The sequence below is a fragment of the Budorcas taxicolor genome, chromosome 12 (genome assembly GCF_023091745.1).
Source record: "Budorcas taxicolor isolate Tak-1 chromosome 12, Takin1.1, whole genome shotgun sequence".
NCBI classification, from domain to species: Eukaryota; Metazoa; Chordata; class Mammalia; order Artiodactyla; family Bovidae; genus Budorcas; species Budorcas taxicolor.
In genome coordinates this window covers 13,378,422-13,393,908 of record NC_068921.1, presented here as the reverse complement: position 1 = coordinate 13,393,908, position 15,487 = coordinate 13,378,422, and the positions used below count along the sequence as shown (strand labels likewise).

The 15,487-nt window shown below is 42.2% G+C and overlaps 1 protein-coding gene across 1 annotated transcript in view; it reads right to left on the bottom strand.

The window, feature by feature from the left end:
• The window catches only part of DNAJC15 (DnaJ heat shock protein family (Hsp40) member C15), an 83,084-nt gene extending 67,961 nt beyond the window's left edge, over positions 1-15,123 (bottom strand). Inside the window, exon 1 of the mRNA XM_052650083.1 lies at positions 15,000-15,123. Within this exon, the coding sequence (XP_052506043.1) occupies positions 15,000-15,104 (105 nt within the window). The 5' untranslated portion in view covers positions 15,105-15,123. The remainder of the gene's footprint in view (positions 1-14,999) is intronic.
• Positions 15,124-15,487: the final 364 nt, after the last annotated feature.

The following is a 15,487-nucleotide window of genomic DNA, read 5'->3' as shown; positions in this document are numbered from 1 at the left end:
AAAGCAGAAGTCGATGTTTTTCTGGAACTCTCTTGCTTTTTCCATGATCCAGAGGATGTTGGCAATTTGATCTCTGGTTCCTCTGCCTTTTCTAAAACCAGTTTGAATATCTGGAAGTTCGCTGTTTGCGTATTATTGAAGCCTGGCTTGGAGAATTTTAAGCATCACTTTACTAGCGTGTGAGATGAGTGCAATTGTGTGGTAGTTTGAGCATTCTTTTGCATTGACTTTCTTTGGGATTGGAATGAAAACTGACCTTTTCCAGTCCTGTGGCCACTGCTGAGTTTTCCAAATGTGCTGGCATATTGAGTGCAGCACTTTCATAGCATCACCTTTTAGGATTTGAAATAGCTCAACTGGAGTTCCATCACCTCCACTAGCTTTGTTTGTAGTGATGCTTTCTAAGGCCCACTTGACTTCACATTCCAGGATGTCTGGCTCTAGGTGAGTGATCACACCATCGTGACTATCTGGGTCGTGAGATCTTTTTTGTACAGTTCTTCTGTGTATTCTTGCCACCTCTTCTTAATATCTTCTGCTTTTGTTACGTCCATACCATTTCTGTTCTTTATCGAGCCCATCTTTGCATGAAATGTTCCCTTGGTATCTCTAATTTTCTTGAAGAGATCTCTAGTCTTTCCCATTCTGTTGTTTTCCTCTATTTCTTTGCATTGATTGCTAAGGAAGGCTTTCTTATCTCTCTTTATTATTCTTTGGAACTCTGCATTCAAATGAGTATATCTTTCCTTTTCTCCTTTGCTTTTCGCTTCTCTTCTTTTCACAGCTATTTGTAAGGCCTCCCCAGACAGCCATTTTGCTTTTTTGCATTTCTTTTCAATGGGGATCGTCTTGATTCCTGTCTCCTGTACAATGTCATGAACCTCCGTCCATAGTTCATCAGGCACTCTCTCAGATCGAGTCCCTTAAATCTATTTTTATATATCAGTTACTAAATAGCAAAAAAAAAATGGAACTACTCTAGATAGGCAGCAGCATCAAGTAAACTTCCAAAAATGAAAGAAATCAATGCCAGTGGCTGTTGAATCCCCTCCTCTATTCAGACTCCCACGTCTCTACATCCCAGTTTATTTGTCTACTGTGATTCCAGACTACAACTTCGTAACTTGTCTACTTTACTGAGCTGTGAGCCTCCAGAGAGCAGGAAGCAAGCGTTATTCATTTTTGTATTCCTAGAATATACGATGGGTTAAATAAAAATTAGTGTCAACTGATTGGATGGATGAACGTGTGGGTAGATGGCCCCCACACAGATGGCCAGTTGCAAAGGACTCTACTTGTGTATCATAGATGGCTTCAGAGAAGAGTCAAGATAAAACTGAGGGATAGGATACAGGCTAGGATAGGAAAAGGAAGGATACAGGTGAGAAGAAAGGTTAGAAGCTGGGAAACCTGAACCTTGATTCAGATTCTGCCCTAACTCGCTGTGACCTTGCTGCTGCTACTGCCACTGTTTAGCCATTAAGTCATGTCCAACTTAATGCGACCCCATGGACTGCATCAGGCTCCCCTATCCACGGGGTTTCCCAAGCAAGAATACTTAAGTGGGTTGCCCTTTCCTTCTCCAGGGGAAACTTCTTGACCCAGGAATCGAATCCACATTTCTTGCTTGGCAAGTGGATTCCTTACCACTGAGCCACATGAGAAGCCCCACCATGACCTTAGGTCTTTGCAACTGAATATACATGTGTGTTAGAGGGTAGGGGTCATCTACAGAATATGTTAAATACAGATTACACCAGTAACCTGTGAAATATTTCAAACATCAGAGCAGACAACTTGTAAAATATAAGGTCAATGTCCACCTATCTAACAAGAGGAATCATCTCAAGATAATAACCCTAAGCAGACAGGCCAAAAAGGGACAAGATTTTCAAAAACCAAATTCTATAGAAAAATTAAATGAGAATGATACAGATGACTGCAGTGTTTGGAAGATGCATTAGGAAGTAAGAACTCAGGCAGGCTTTGCATCCATGCTCCGTGGCTCCTGACACCAGATGCGTCAAGTCTATCAGCGAAACTTCTGGTAGGAGCTCTTTGGCCTGAAGCTTCAGATACACCCACTCTCAAGAGCTTGGTCTTCTGGGCACCTCAAGGTTCATTTAGTTCTAGGGCTTCCCTGATAGCTCAGTTGGTAAGGAATCTGCCTGCAGTGCAGGAGACCCCGGTTTGATTCCTGGGTCGGGAAGATCCACTGTAGAAGGGATTAGCTACCCACTCCAGTATTCTTGGGCTTCCCTTGTGGGTCAGCAGGTAAAGAATCCACCTGCAATGCAGGAGACCTGAGTTCGATCCCTGGGTTGGGAAGATCCCCTGGAGAAGGGAAAGGCTACTTACTCCAGTATTCTGGCCTGGAGAATTCCGTGGACTATACAGTCCATGGGGTCACACAGAGTTGGACATGACTGAGCGATTTTCACACACATACACACACACATATACAGGAATTAGTTTAACTTGTTCATCAGTGCTATTTTATTCAATGGCCCTAAATTTAACTCTTTGAAGTTTAAGGAGTTTCCCTAATTCTACTTTCTAAAATTTGGAGAAAGGGGACTTTTTTAGCCAATTGATATCCTGTATCATTTTATTATTGTACTTTCATTAGATTACTTTTGTCCAGTAACTTCCTGAATTGAGTTCTACACTATTCCTAAATTCTAAACGAAGTTCTAAACTATTTTAGGCTACCTTCAAATGAGCCTTCCCTGTCTGTCTTCCTCTCACACAATCACACACTTCTGCCAATTCATCCATTTATTGTCTCTTTCTGGAAATGCTCCATTTCTATCTGACTTTTGAAAGGTATAAACAGAAGTACACATGGTATCCTAGGAACAGAGACATTATACTTTCATACAACAAAAAGTTAATAGTTTCCTTAAGATGTCCAATGTTTTGTTGGCATTTCTCGAGTTCAAAGAAATAATAGAAAATATCTAGTCAAAACCCACTCCACTTCCTTCCTTTTATGCAGGAAGACACTGAGGTCCTGAATAGTCACGTGGCATGTCTGAGTTGTAGCAATGATCATCAGTGTCTGCCCTGGGGCTGGAACACAGGTGCCCTAATCCCAGACAGAGCCTAGGTCTTCAACAACGATTTAAAACTACTTCCACACTCTTTTAATAGATTATAAAAATCATTCAATTATGCTTACAGTGTGAGTTCATACTCAACGAAACATCCCTGTCTGACTTTAGCGCCCATTCACAAAAGTCTTAAAAAGTCTTGCACAGCCACTTACTGGGTGGTTTTATAGACTACCTAAAGAAAATAGTGTCACTTAATTGTCTAGTGTCAAACTAGACCCTAGCACTGGTTCTTGATGTCCCCATTTCTTATGATTTCCTCCCCCCAACCCCACAAAATGTTACTTTCCCTCATCCTCCAACAGGAAGTTGTATGTCCAGAAGTCCTACATTTAAAATAAAACCAACCAGTTTGTTAAGTATGAAAGTAGGATTACCAGTACCTCCTTCAACTTCTGGGTAGGGCCATGTGGCAATCTGTCACACTCCAGTATAAAGGCCATTAATAAAGAGAGGTATCCATTTAGCTAATAACTCAAAGCCTTACAGTTTGTCAAGGGAGTGGCTCAATGAACATTCTCAAACTGATTCTGCAAATTCAAGTTGGGACAGTCTGTTAATTTCATCCTAGGAATCAATAGGCTTAAACATATTCATGTCATTAGGCTAAGAAAACAGAGAGGTGCATGAAAACTTCTACGTAAGAATATGCATCACTGCATTACTTGTAATATATAAAACTGGAAACAATCTGAATACCCAACAAGAGAAGAATAGTTAAATAAACAAAGGCATATCCAAAATCTGCACCCACAATTAAATAATATATTGAGGAATGTTTACAGACCATGGTAGAGAATAAAAGCTACAAGACAGGAGGGTCAGCATATACACCAGGAAAAAAAATGGAATCCTATAAACCAAAACATTTAACAGTAGTTATATATTCTTATTATCTACCTTTTATCACTGAAACAAAGACTTTGGATCACAGACTTTGCAGTTCAGAGAAATGTGGTTTGAATTGCTCTCTACATGTCAGCAGTGTAACCCTGAGCAAGTTACTTAACCTCTATACTAGCGTCTCACGCTGTGTGCACAATCCTCTGTCATGTCAGACTGTCTGCAACCCCATGGACTGTAGCTCACCAGACTCCTCTGTCCATGGATTATCCTGGTAAGAGTACTGGAGTGGGCTGCCGCTTCCTTCTCCAGGGATATCAGTGTTTCTTCATCTGTAAAATGAGGTTAATAATAACCTACTTCTCGGGCTGCTCTGAGTTTTTATGAATGAGGACATACATATACATCACCTCGTATTTTTACATGCGGTAAACATTCAATAAATGGTAGCTATTTCAATTACTATATGATATTATACAATCGTTTCTTTTAAAATCAGGGGAAAAAATAAAGGTTATTTAAAAAGAAAAATCTTGGGACGAGCCCACCAGTCAGTACACGCTAAGTTGCTTCAGTCGTGTCCAACTCTTTGCGACCCCATGGACCAGAGCTCACCAGGCTCCTCCATCCATGGGATTCTCTAGGCAAGAATACTGGAGTGGTTGCCAAGGGGGTTATTCATAATAACTAACTTCTCCAGTCAGAAAACCCTCTGACTGTCTACTTTAAAATAAACTTTAAAAATAAATTCTTCAATAAAAACAAATACACCTGGTCTTTGGTATCTCCCTTTTAATCCTTGAGAAATTAATCCCTTAATTTTATCCCTACCCTGACGGTAAAAGTGATGGCTGTGTCTCCTGCTAGCCCCCTCCCTTATGTCCTCTTAGTCTTTTATTATACCCACTTTGAATTCCCTGGCCAGTATTCCTTAAACTCTTTCTTTCGGTTTACCTGCAACACCTTGCAATTTGCTTATTCTTTTTTCTTGGGAAATCAACGTTTTCTGAAAGCTACTTTTACTCCTAAAATAGGGTCTTTAGTTTAAAGCCATAATTTCTTAAAGTAGCAATGCTTTTAGCTTAAGTTTCATTATACAGTATTATTTTCTTCCTTTTTGAGTTGAGGTGAAATAAAATTAACTCTGTTTTGAAATTTAAGAATTTTTAAACACATCTTGAAGCTTCTGAAGGGTCTAAAAACTACCCCCAAACCAAGACTGTATATCATTTTTTGGAACTGAATTTCATCAACTTCTGATATCCAAATGATGGAACAGTAAAACATACGTACAACAAAAAGTAAAAACAGTAAAAAATATGATAATGTAAAAAAGTCAAGGACTCTTAAAGTCAAAGTTGGTTTCATGTCCTAGTCTGGTCACTTGCTAGCTCTATGACCTTGAGAGAGTTAATTGACCACTTTGATCCTTAGTTTTCTTATGAGTAAAATGACAAAAAGTAGTATCCAACTTCACTAGTTATAATGAGAAGTGGGAAAATATAACAGTGTTTGATTAATAGCATTCACTAAAAAGTTAGTTCATTTCCTTCCTATTTGTTTGCATATCATGAACTCAATACATTCACAGCATTAATTTTTACCTCAATTGTATATATTCAGTGATCAAAAATGAAAAATATTATTAACATATGGGGGCAGGAGACAGGTATGAAAATTTAAAGGTTGAAAAGATTGGGAAGCACTGTTTAAGGAGAAACAAACTCAGAAAAAGGTTTGTTAGTAATATTGATAAAGATTATTAATAAAGAAAAGACTTTAGAAGATCCCACATGGTCACACTTTTTCTGGCCAAAAGTGATTTTATACTACAAGTACCTGAGACAAATCCTCCACAAAATCTCAGTTAAAAAAACTTTATCATATTGACAGAATATAGACAATAAACAGTACCAGAAATAGATACACTGACGCTTAAAAATGAGAGTAAAGTAGTCCACAACTCTAAGCTGTTTCTAAACAGAATATCACAAGTTTTCTAAAACGGAAGGAAGGAATGAGTTATGCCAAGTGGGAATATAAAATTAGGCATCAACAAATTTGGTATCAACTCCAATACCTTGGCCACCTGATGAAAAGAGCCTACTCACCGGAAAAGACCCTGACACTGGGAAAAATTGAGGGCAGGAGGAGAAGGGGGTGACAGAGGATGAGATGATTGGATGGCACCATCGACTCAAAGGACATGAGTTTGAGTAAACTCTGGGAGATAGTGAAGGACAGGGAGACCTGGCGTGACGCAGTCCATGGGGTTGCAAAGAGTCAGACACAACTTAGCAACTGAACAACAACATAGTGTTAGTTGCTCAGTTGTGTCCGACTCTTTGCAATTCCATGGACTGCAGCCCACCAAGCTCCTTTGTCCATGGGATTCTCCAGGCAAGAATACTGGAGTGGGTTGCCATTTCCTTCTCCAGGGGATCTTCCCAATCTAGGGATTGAATCCGGGTCTCCAGCACTGCAGGCAGATTCTTGACTGTTTGTGCCACCAGGGAAGTCCTTAACAACAACATGGCACTTACTAAAACTTCTACTTAAAATTCTCTCACAGAGGCCATAAGGTTCTCAAACCCAAACTACTACTCAGCCTTTTACAAGCGGTTTGCTGCCCTCCATCCTTGAGGGCGGCAGTGCTGGCTCACGCATCCCACACCCAGTGCACAGCTTTCACGCGCTGGGTGTTCAAAAGAACAAGTAAACTGAAGCGCATTGACAGACGTTAAAAACAGAGCTGGAGACTGACTATGTTATCAGAAGCATCAGGCCATACAGTTCCCTAAAGCTGAAAAGCAACACCAGAAGTCAGAGTGTATGTGCACTCTGACTATACTTAACCTTTAATACATGGCCTCTTTACCATTAAAAAAAATAATCATCACAGAATCTCATTTATGATAGCCTTTTTAATTCCTTAAGGCTGTCAGTTCATCATGCTCTAAGATTAGGCCCTCTGATCTTCCATTTTTCTTTCCTCTAGTTGTTTCATTCCTCTGTTAATCATTAGGTAGAAACTTACACATTTAGAACTGAGAGAATAAAGAGCTTTACAACTGTCTTTGCCTGTAAAGAATATCTAATTTTAGTTTAAAAGATACATTTCAAAGAGAAGACGCACTATTTAAATAATGCCAGCAAATCAACAGGTGGGACAAGTCAGGTATCTGTTATTATCACCTAGTTTCAAATAACCACCAAAACACACACACACACTGAGAAAAACTACTTTAAATGTTCTGCTATCATGAATCAAAGAATTTCTGAGAACATGGAAAACAGCGCACTCCAGCAAAGCTGCTACTGCTTGTGGGCGAGGGGGTGGTGGTGGAGCATAAAAACTGTTTACAAATTCCCTAAGGCATTTTATTCTTCCAAAACAGCATAAGCAGTAAATAACCTTCTAGATAAATATAAACTGCCTGAAAGTGTTATAAAATGCTAAAACTTCTATCCTAAGACTGAAACATTTAAGTTCAAGATAGATAATAGTTGTACCAGAGGGAAATAAAAGTAAAAAAATATTCGGCCTCAAAAAAGTAGTTGTGATGGAGAAAGCAAAGATGGGAGACCCAGTCACTCTCTCAACGTTCACTTAGCATTTATTTATAAATACACACTTATTTAGCATCTATGCCAGGCCCTGCGCTAAATTCTGGGGAAAAGAGTAATGAGCAAAACATATACAGACTCTTGTTCTCCCTTAGAAACTAACATAAAGGAGAAATCCAACAGAAAAAGAACACACGCATCAATATGTTGAACCCAAGGACTTCCTGGGTGGCCCAGAGGTTAGGAACCCCCTGCCAATGCAGGGGATATGACCCTGGGCCTGGTACGATTACAGGTGCCATGGGGCAACTGAGCCCACGTGCCAGAGCCCACGCTCGGCGACAACAGAGACCACAGCAATGAGAAGCCAGCTTGCTGCAACCAGAGAAACCTGCTCACCGCAACTAGAAAAGCCTGCTTGCTGTGACTAGAGAAAGCCTGCATGCAGCAACCAAGATCTAGGGCAGACAAAAAATAAACTAAAATTTTTTAAAAGTATGTGGAACTAAACATCCCTGTTTATAAAGCTACTCAGTAGTAATAAAAGTTAATAGCTGTTCTTTAAATAAACAACTAAGTGACTACCATGGTCAATCGTAATGCCAATCACAGAAGCATGTGAGTTCTGACCCTTGAGACCTCACAACGCAGGTGCTTATACATACACAAATAATTTTGAAATAAGAAATAATGTAATAAAAAAAACTGTATGACTTTCTAAGGAAGTACTGAGGATAAGACAACTTTATTTACTAGGGGATTCGAGTCAGGCAAGGTGTCACATCAATAACCTGAGTCTTAAAAAAGTAAAAGGAGTTTGCCAGGCAAAGAATTTCAGATGAGGAGAAAACTACAGTAGGTAAAGTCACAGCTCAGGGTACAGAACAGAGAATGGAAAACGGGGCTGGGTAACTCAGTTTATTTAGGGGTCAGTTCATGAAGACTCCTGTAGATCACAATGGTATATTTATACAATTTCAACAGTTACCACGGAAAGTTTGTTGCTGTTTAGTCGCTAAGTCATGTCCGATTCTTTGCAACCTCATGGACTGTAGCCCACCAGGCTCCTCTGTCCATGGGATTTTCCAGGCAACAATACTGGAGTGGGCTGTCCTTTCCTCCTCCAGGGAGAGAACTCACGTCTCCTGCATTGGTAGGCGGGTCCTTCTTGCCACTGAGCCACCATGGAAGCCCATGGTAAGTTTGGACCTTGGTAAATTAATAACAAGGACCTTGGTAAAATAATTTTTAAAATTTACAGTCCTATAATTAGGTCTGTAGTATAGAAAAATAACTGATAGCAGTGTGATGTTTAAAAGTGTAAAGGACCAGAGCAAAAAGACCTGTTTTTAAAGGCAATTACAACAGACCAGGGCAGAGATGATAAAAACCAATAGTGAGAAGGGAGAAAAAGGAATTACAGAATAAGCATCTTGATGGACTGACGATATAAGTGTCTTGATGGCGGTAAAGGAGAAAGAGTGATGATGGCATTATTCAAGGTAGGCGACAGACAAGAGTTGCCATGTATGGGGAGGGTATATAATGAACTACACTTTAGATAAGCTGAACCTTGTATTTTTATTTGTAGGATAAAGTAAACTCCTTCCTATTCCACAATAACAATTATTCACTCAACAGTTTATTTTTGAAGTGCTTACCATGTATCAGATACCATTACAAATGCTGGAAATACAGCAAAGTCCCTGTCCATGGAGCTTACATTTTACTTTAGCCTCCTCTTACAATACAGTGATGGAACACTATTCTACAGTAAAAGGAACAGCGAGGAAAATAGGGCAAGGCTGAAAATATGGGCATATAATAGATAATCCATGTGATTTCTTCAAAGTGAAGCTTCAAGGTAAATGTTTTAAATTCAAATTGCAATTGAAAAAGAAAAGTGGTCTTTTTTTGGTAATGAATAAGCACCTGACAATGTTCATGTTTGATATGTTTTGATTTTCATGTATCAGTTTTGCTTACACAGAAACATACATGGCTAATTTTCTTAAAACGGTGTGTGTGTGTGTGTGTTCAGTCTTATCTGACTCTTTGCAACCCCATGGACTATAGCCTGCCAGGCTCCTCTGTCCATGGAATTCTCCAGGTAAGAATACTGGAGTGGGTTGCCATTTCCTCCTCCAGGGGATCTTCCTGACCCAGGGCACCGAGGGCACCAAGGGATGGATCCCATGTCTCCTAGTGGCTCTTGCATTGGCAGGCAGATTCTTTACCATTGAGCCACCTGGGAAGCTAGCTACATCAACCCAATAACACTAGGAGGTATGCTCTTTGGGAAAGTACTAAAAATTAAAAGGCTACCACGTCATACAAACTGAGCATGATTCAAACTGCTTCAAAAATTGTTAATATTCTTCTCTAAACTCTAAAGTTTCTTTTCTACTTGTCCATGAGAAGCAGCTTTGCTAAAACAAAGTTGACTGTGACCTCTGATTATGAAATATTTAATTGTAAGATAATATTTTATTCAAAGTACTACACAGGTATTTCTGCCTATACGTTAATCTCTTAAATCTCTCAAACAGGCTGCTGCTGCTGCTAAGTCGCTTCAGTCGTGTCCGACTCTGTGCGACCCCATAGACGGCAGCCCACCACGCTCCCCCATCCCCAGGATTCTCCAGGCAAGAACACTGGAGTGGGTTGCCATTTCCTTCTCCAATGCATGAAAGTAAAAAGTGAAAGTGAAGTTGCTCAGTCGTGTCCGACTCTTAGTGACCCCATGGACTGCAGCCTACCAGGCTCCTCTGTCCATGGGATTTTCCAGGCAAGACTACTGGAGCGGGGTGCCATTGCATTCTCCCCTCAAACAGGCTAGTGAACATGAATTCTTAATCCCTAAAGGCAAGCTTATCTGAGACAGAATTATATACTATATATGACTACAGATACACATTTAAAAAAACTTTAAAATAAGTTGCATCTTTTTAAAAAATGATATGAAAAATGTCTTCAATTCCTTGCTGCTGCTAAGTAGCTTCAGTCGTGTCCGACTCTGTGCAACCCCATAGACGGCAGCCCACCAGGCTTCCCCGTCCCTGGGATTCTCCAGGCAAGAACACTGGGGTGGGTTGCCATTTCCTTCTCCAACTTCAATTCCTTGACAAACACTTTATTTTCTACTATTTTCAATGAGATTAGTGAATACATCCCATACCTAAGTTATCTGTTCTTTGTTACACCACCTTTTGTCAACTTCCCATCACTCTCAGGATCTCTGAGTTCCCCTAAGGTTACTACTACTAACTTTCTTATCTTTTACCGTATCACTGGTCACTGCCTGCACCAATGATTCCTTACAAAAGCAGAAAAGACCTTTAGGGGCCTTCTGAAAATTTGTGAGGACATTTTTGGTTGTCACAGTAAGTGGGATAGGAGGGAGGGTATTTGATGGAAGGGGACTATTGATCCTAGCAGTCCTAAAATGTATGAGACATCACTGGAGAACAAACTGTCTGGATCCCTTAAGGTTTCAAAAAGACTCCCCTGGACACTGAGTAGGTGAAAAGCCTGCGTATGACCATCTTAGTCTAGGACTTTACTACATATAACATTTGTGTTAGTGAAGACTGAATTTTCCAGAAGTGCAGCTATCATGTAGATTGAGGAAAGATTCCACTTTGTAACCAAAAATTGTTCACAACTTGGGAGAAATTAGTTTGTCGATGACAATGGCACTTACGGTATCTGACTGCCAATGTAGTACATCTGAAATTAGCCTGCACTTTTGCCATCACACTCACAGTGATTTCTGTGGCCTGGTGCAATATGCCAGCAACTGATCAGTACTTCACTGCGTCTTCTAATGTAATCATACTTGAGCACATACATATTTAAATAGCAGACATGTCATTTTCTAATAAAATACTTATTGTACCTTTATGCTTCAACTAGAGCAGTAGACTGCTTTTTAAAAATTATCTTTATGGGTATTTTTTATTGACTATAAATCTTCAGGATATTACAGGAGACTTTCATATTTGTTATAAAAAGGGGACACTGGGGTGGAAAGGTTTAGAATCACTGGCCTACACATTAGCCTCCACGTGCCTGGACTACTGAAGAGGTCTCCTGACTGACAGCTTAGATTCTCTACACTGCCTTTTCCAAAGTATCTACAGATGTCAAAAAAAAAAAAAAAAAAATCACCAATATTATTTCTATCTTCAAAACACCACAGGGTTCCAATTGCCTTGCAAATCAGTCCAGGACTGAGATTTTTACAATTCTCCATAAAGAGATGAGCTCTACTCAACCTAATATCTTATCTGCTTTATATCGCAGACAGAACACTCCATTCTGAAAGGCTTATTTCTGGGAACTGTAATCAATATTTTGTAATAACCTATAAGGGGAAAGAATCTAAATATATATATGTATATATATATCTGTATGAGTATATATACATATATTTATTTATCTGAATCACTTTGCTATATACCTGAAACCAGCACAACACTATAAATCAACTACAATTTTCTTTTTAAAGTTGAATAATGAAAAAAAGAGAAAGAAAGAAAGCCTTATTTCTAAGGATTCAGCAAGTCACAGTAGAAAGAGTGTTAGGGGACTTCCCTGATGGTCCAGTGGCTAAGAGTTCACGCTCCCAATGTAGGGGACCCTGGTTCAATGCCTGGTCAGGGAACTAGATCCCTCATGCCACAACTAAGAGTCTGTTCGTTGCAACTAAAACCCAGCACAGCCAAATAAATAATAGAGAGCATTAGGATTTAGAACTCTAGGTCTGCCACTTATTAGGTGAAGTATCCTGGATGAGTTACCACTTTCTGAGTCTCTGTCTCCTCATTTAAGTGACACCTGAAAAGGACCTTGCTCACAGGGTTGCAGTGTGGAATGAATCAGAAACAGCAAGAACTCAAAGAGTTTGCTACTTCAAACCTTTATCTGTTTTGTTCATTTACTCATTCCAAGGTTGATACCTGGTAGGTATCCAGCAGTGGTCAAGAAATGTCTGTTGAATGAAAGCATATTGCTTTCTGAAACCTTTCCAGCCCATCTGACTCTGTTCCAGAAATTTATCAGTTAATCAGATAAGAGTAAGTTGAGTGTTCCTTCGTGCATGCTAAGCTGCTTCACTCTTTGCGACCCCATGGACTGTAGCCTGCCAGGCTCCTCTGTCCATGGGATTCTCCAGGCAAGAATACTGGAGTGGGTTGCCATGCGCTCCTGCAGGGGATCTTCCCAACCTAAGGATCTAACTGGTCTCTAGCATCCTTTGCATTGGCAGATGGGTTCTTTACCACTAGCGCCACCTGGGAAGCCACACAAATTGAGTGTTTACTAGAAGAAAAGGGCTTCCCTCAATTGGTAAAGAATCCCTCGGTTAGTAAAGAGTCTGCCTGCAATGCAGGAGGCCCGGGGTTCAATTCCTGGGTCGGGAAGATCCTCTGGAGAAGGAAATGGCAACCCACTCCACTATTCTCGCCTAGAGAATCCCATGGACAGAGGAGCCTGGCAGGCTACAGCCCATCGGATTGTAAGAGTCGGACACAACTTATTGACTAAACCACCACCACAGAAGAAAATACCCAGTCTCTGCTCTTAAGAAACAAAAAAACTCTGGAAAATGACAGGGCAACATAAACGATGTCACAAGACTGTGCATGACTAATCAACAGTAAGAACATTAAGTGCAGTGTATCTAAGGGCAAGACACATTACTGTGGGTGCAATCAGGATGGAATGTGATGCGAATAAGAGATATAAGAGCCAAGTTTCCAGCTTTTCTCCAATTAATCCATTCTTCTCACACATAGCCTGAGAAAACTTTCAGTTCAGTTGCTCAGCCGTGTCCGACTCGTTGCGACCCCATGAATCGCAGCACGCCAGGCCTCCCTGTCCATCACCAACTCCTGGAGTTCACTCAGATTCACGCCCATCGAGTCAGTGATGCCATCCAGCCATCTCATCCTCGGTCGTCCCCTTCTCCTCCTGCCCCCAATCCCTACCAGCATCAAAGTCTTTTCCAATGAGTCAACTCTTCGCATGAGGTGGCCAAAGTACTGGAGTTTCAGCTTTAGCAACCCAAACCTGTCTCTCCCCTAAAGCTCATCAAAATGGTACCAATGTCCTCAGCATTCACCTACCTGTTTATGTGTTGCTTACCAGAAGTTTCCATGTCCTGATCCCCACCATACGAAGAGAGCACAGATCAATAAGGTAGCCACTAACTACATGTGGCAACTGAGTACATGAAATGTGTCTAAACTGAAAGATCCTGTTAGTGTAAATTTCACTGGATTTCAAAGACTTGGTACCAAAAAAAAAAAAAGTGAAACATCTCATTAATAATGTTTATTTGATTTCACGTCAAGACATCACTGTGGACACAGAGGATTAAATAAAAACACATTGTTAAAATTAAATCCACCTACTAATTTTTCACTTTTTAATATGGCTATGAAAAATCCGTATATAATGGGCTTCCCTTAAAGCTCAGTCAGTAAAGAATCCGCCCGCAATGCAGGAGACCTGGGTTCGATTCCTAGGTCGGGAAGATCCCCTGGAGAAGGAAATGGCAACTCACTCCAGTATTCTTACCTGGAGAATCCCATGGACAGAGGAGCCTGGCAGGCTACAGTCCATGGGGTCGCAAGAGTCGGACAAGACTTAGAGACTTAACTACTACGGAAAATCTAAGAACACATATGCGGCGGACTTCCCAGGTGGTCCAGTGGCTGAGAATCTGAGCTCCCAATGCAAGGGACACAGGTTCCAATCCCTGGTCGGGGGACTAGACCTCGAGTTCACACGCTGCAACTAAAACCCGGCGCGCCTCAACGTGCCACAACTAAGACCCGGACCAACCAAAACAAAAAGGAACAGAAACACATGTGGCTTGCAGTATGTTGATACCGGACAGTTTCTTTTCCCAGCTCTACAATTCAGCCTGAAGAGACCCCTTGCTATGAGTCCTGTGGCCCCTGAGCTACGACTCTGTAGGTACTACTGCTGGCATCTGAAACTTTTTCCTCCTGAGTTTGCTGCTACTCAATCTTCAGATCTTAGCTTCACACCGACGGTTACACCGCTCTCTCATAGAAGCCTCCCCTGGCTTCTCCCCTTGTCACCCTCGAGCCCCGACAGACTGGCCTGGGGTCTCCTCCTAGGTGATGGGAGCATCCATCCCACAGCTCGTTATCACACAGCAACTGCTTGCCTGGTGCTGGTCCGTCTCCCCGACAAGAGGGGAAGCTCCTTGAGGGACCAGAGAGTCTCCCAACACGCCTACTCGTCGACGCGGGGCACAGAGCAGCAGGAACGCTGAATGAACGAGGGGTAGGTCAGAGTGAATGAACACCCGGCCGACCCCGGTTCGCAGGTAAAGGGGCGCAGAGGGGCGCGGGCAGGGCCTGCGGGGCTCAGGGGGGCGCCACTGGGCGGGCCCGGGCAGCTCGGAGCGGCAGGACGGCGGCAGCGCCGGCTAAGACTCACCAGCCCGCGGTCGAGGTCGGCGTCCGACGGCTGCGCGGGGGGCTGCGAGGACCCGGCGTAGCGCAGGCCATCGCCGGCGGGCGCGACGCCGACCCGGGCAGCCATGGCGGCGCGGTTCGGGATCCTCGGAGCACCGCGGTGCCTACGGGGCGGCCGCAGGGACAAACTAGTGAGGCCGGGACGCGCTCGCGGGTTTCACCTACGCCACGCCCGCCTCGCCGATGGAGGCCGCGGCCCCAGGGCATCTCGTTCGCACCCAGCTTGTGTCATCAAGTCGTTCGTTTCCCACTTGCAGACCTAAAGCCCGCATCGAGACTCCGGGGGCAAAGCCCGAGGAGCTTCCTCCCCGCATCCTTACAATCTGATGTTAGATCTGGTGTTGAGCCACACGAGGAGACATCCGGAGATCTCAGTGCAATGACTAAAGTTCCCCGAAAGTCCCTAAGACCCACACCATACTCGTCCCCCTACACACACACCCCAACTAC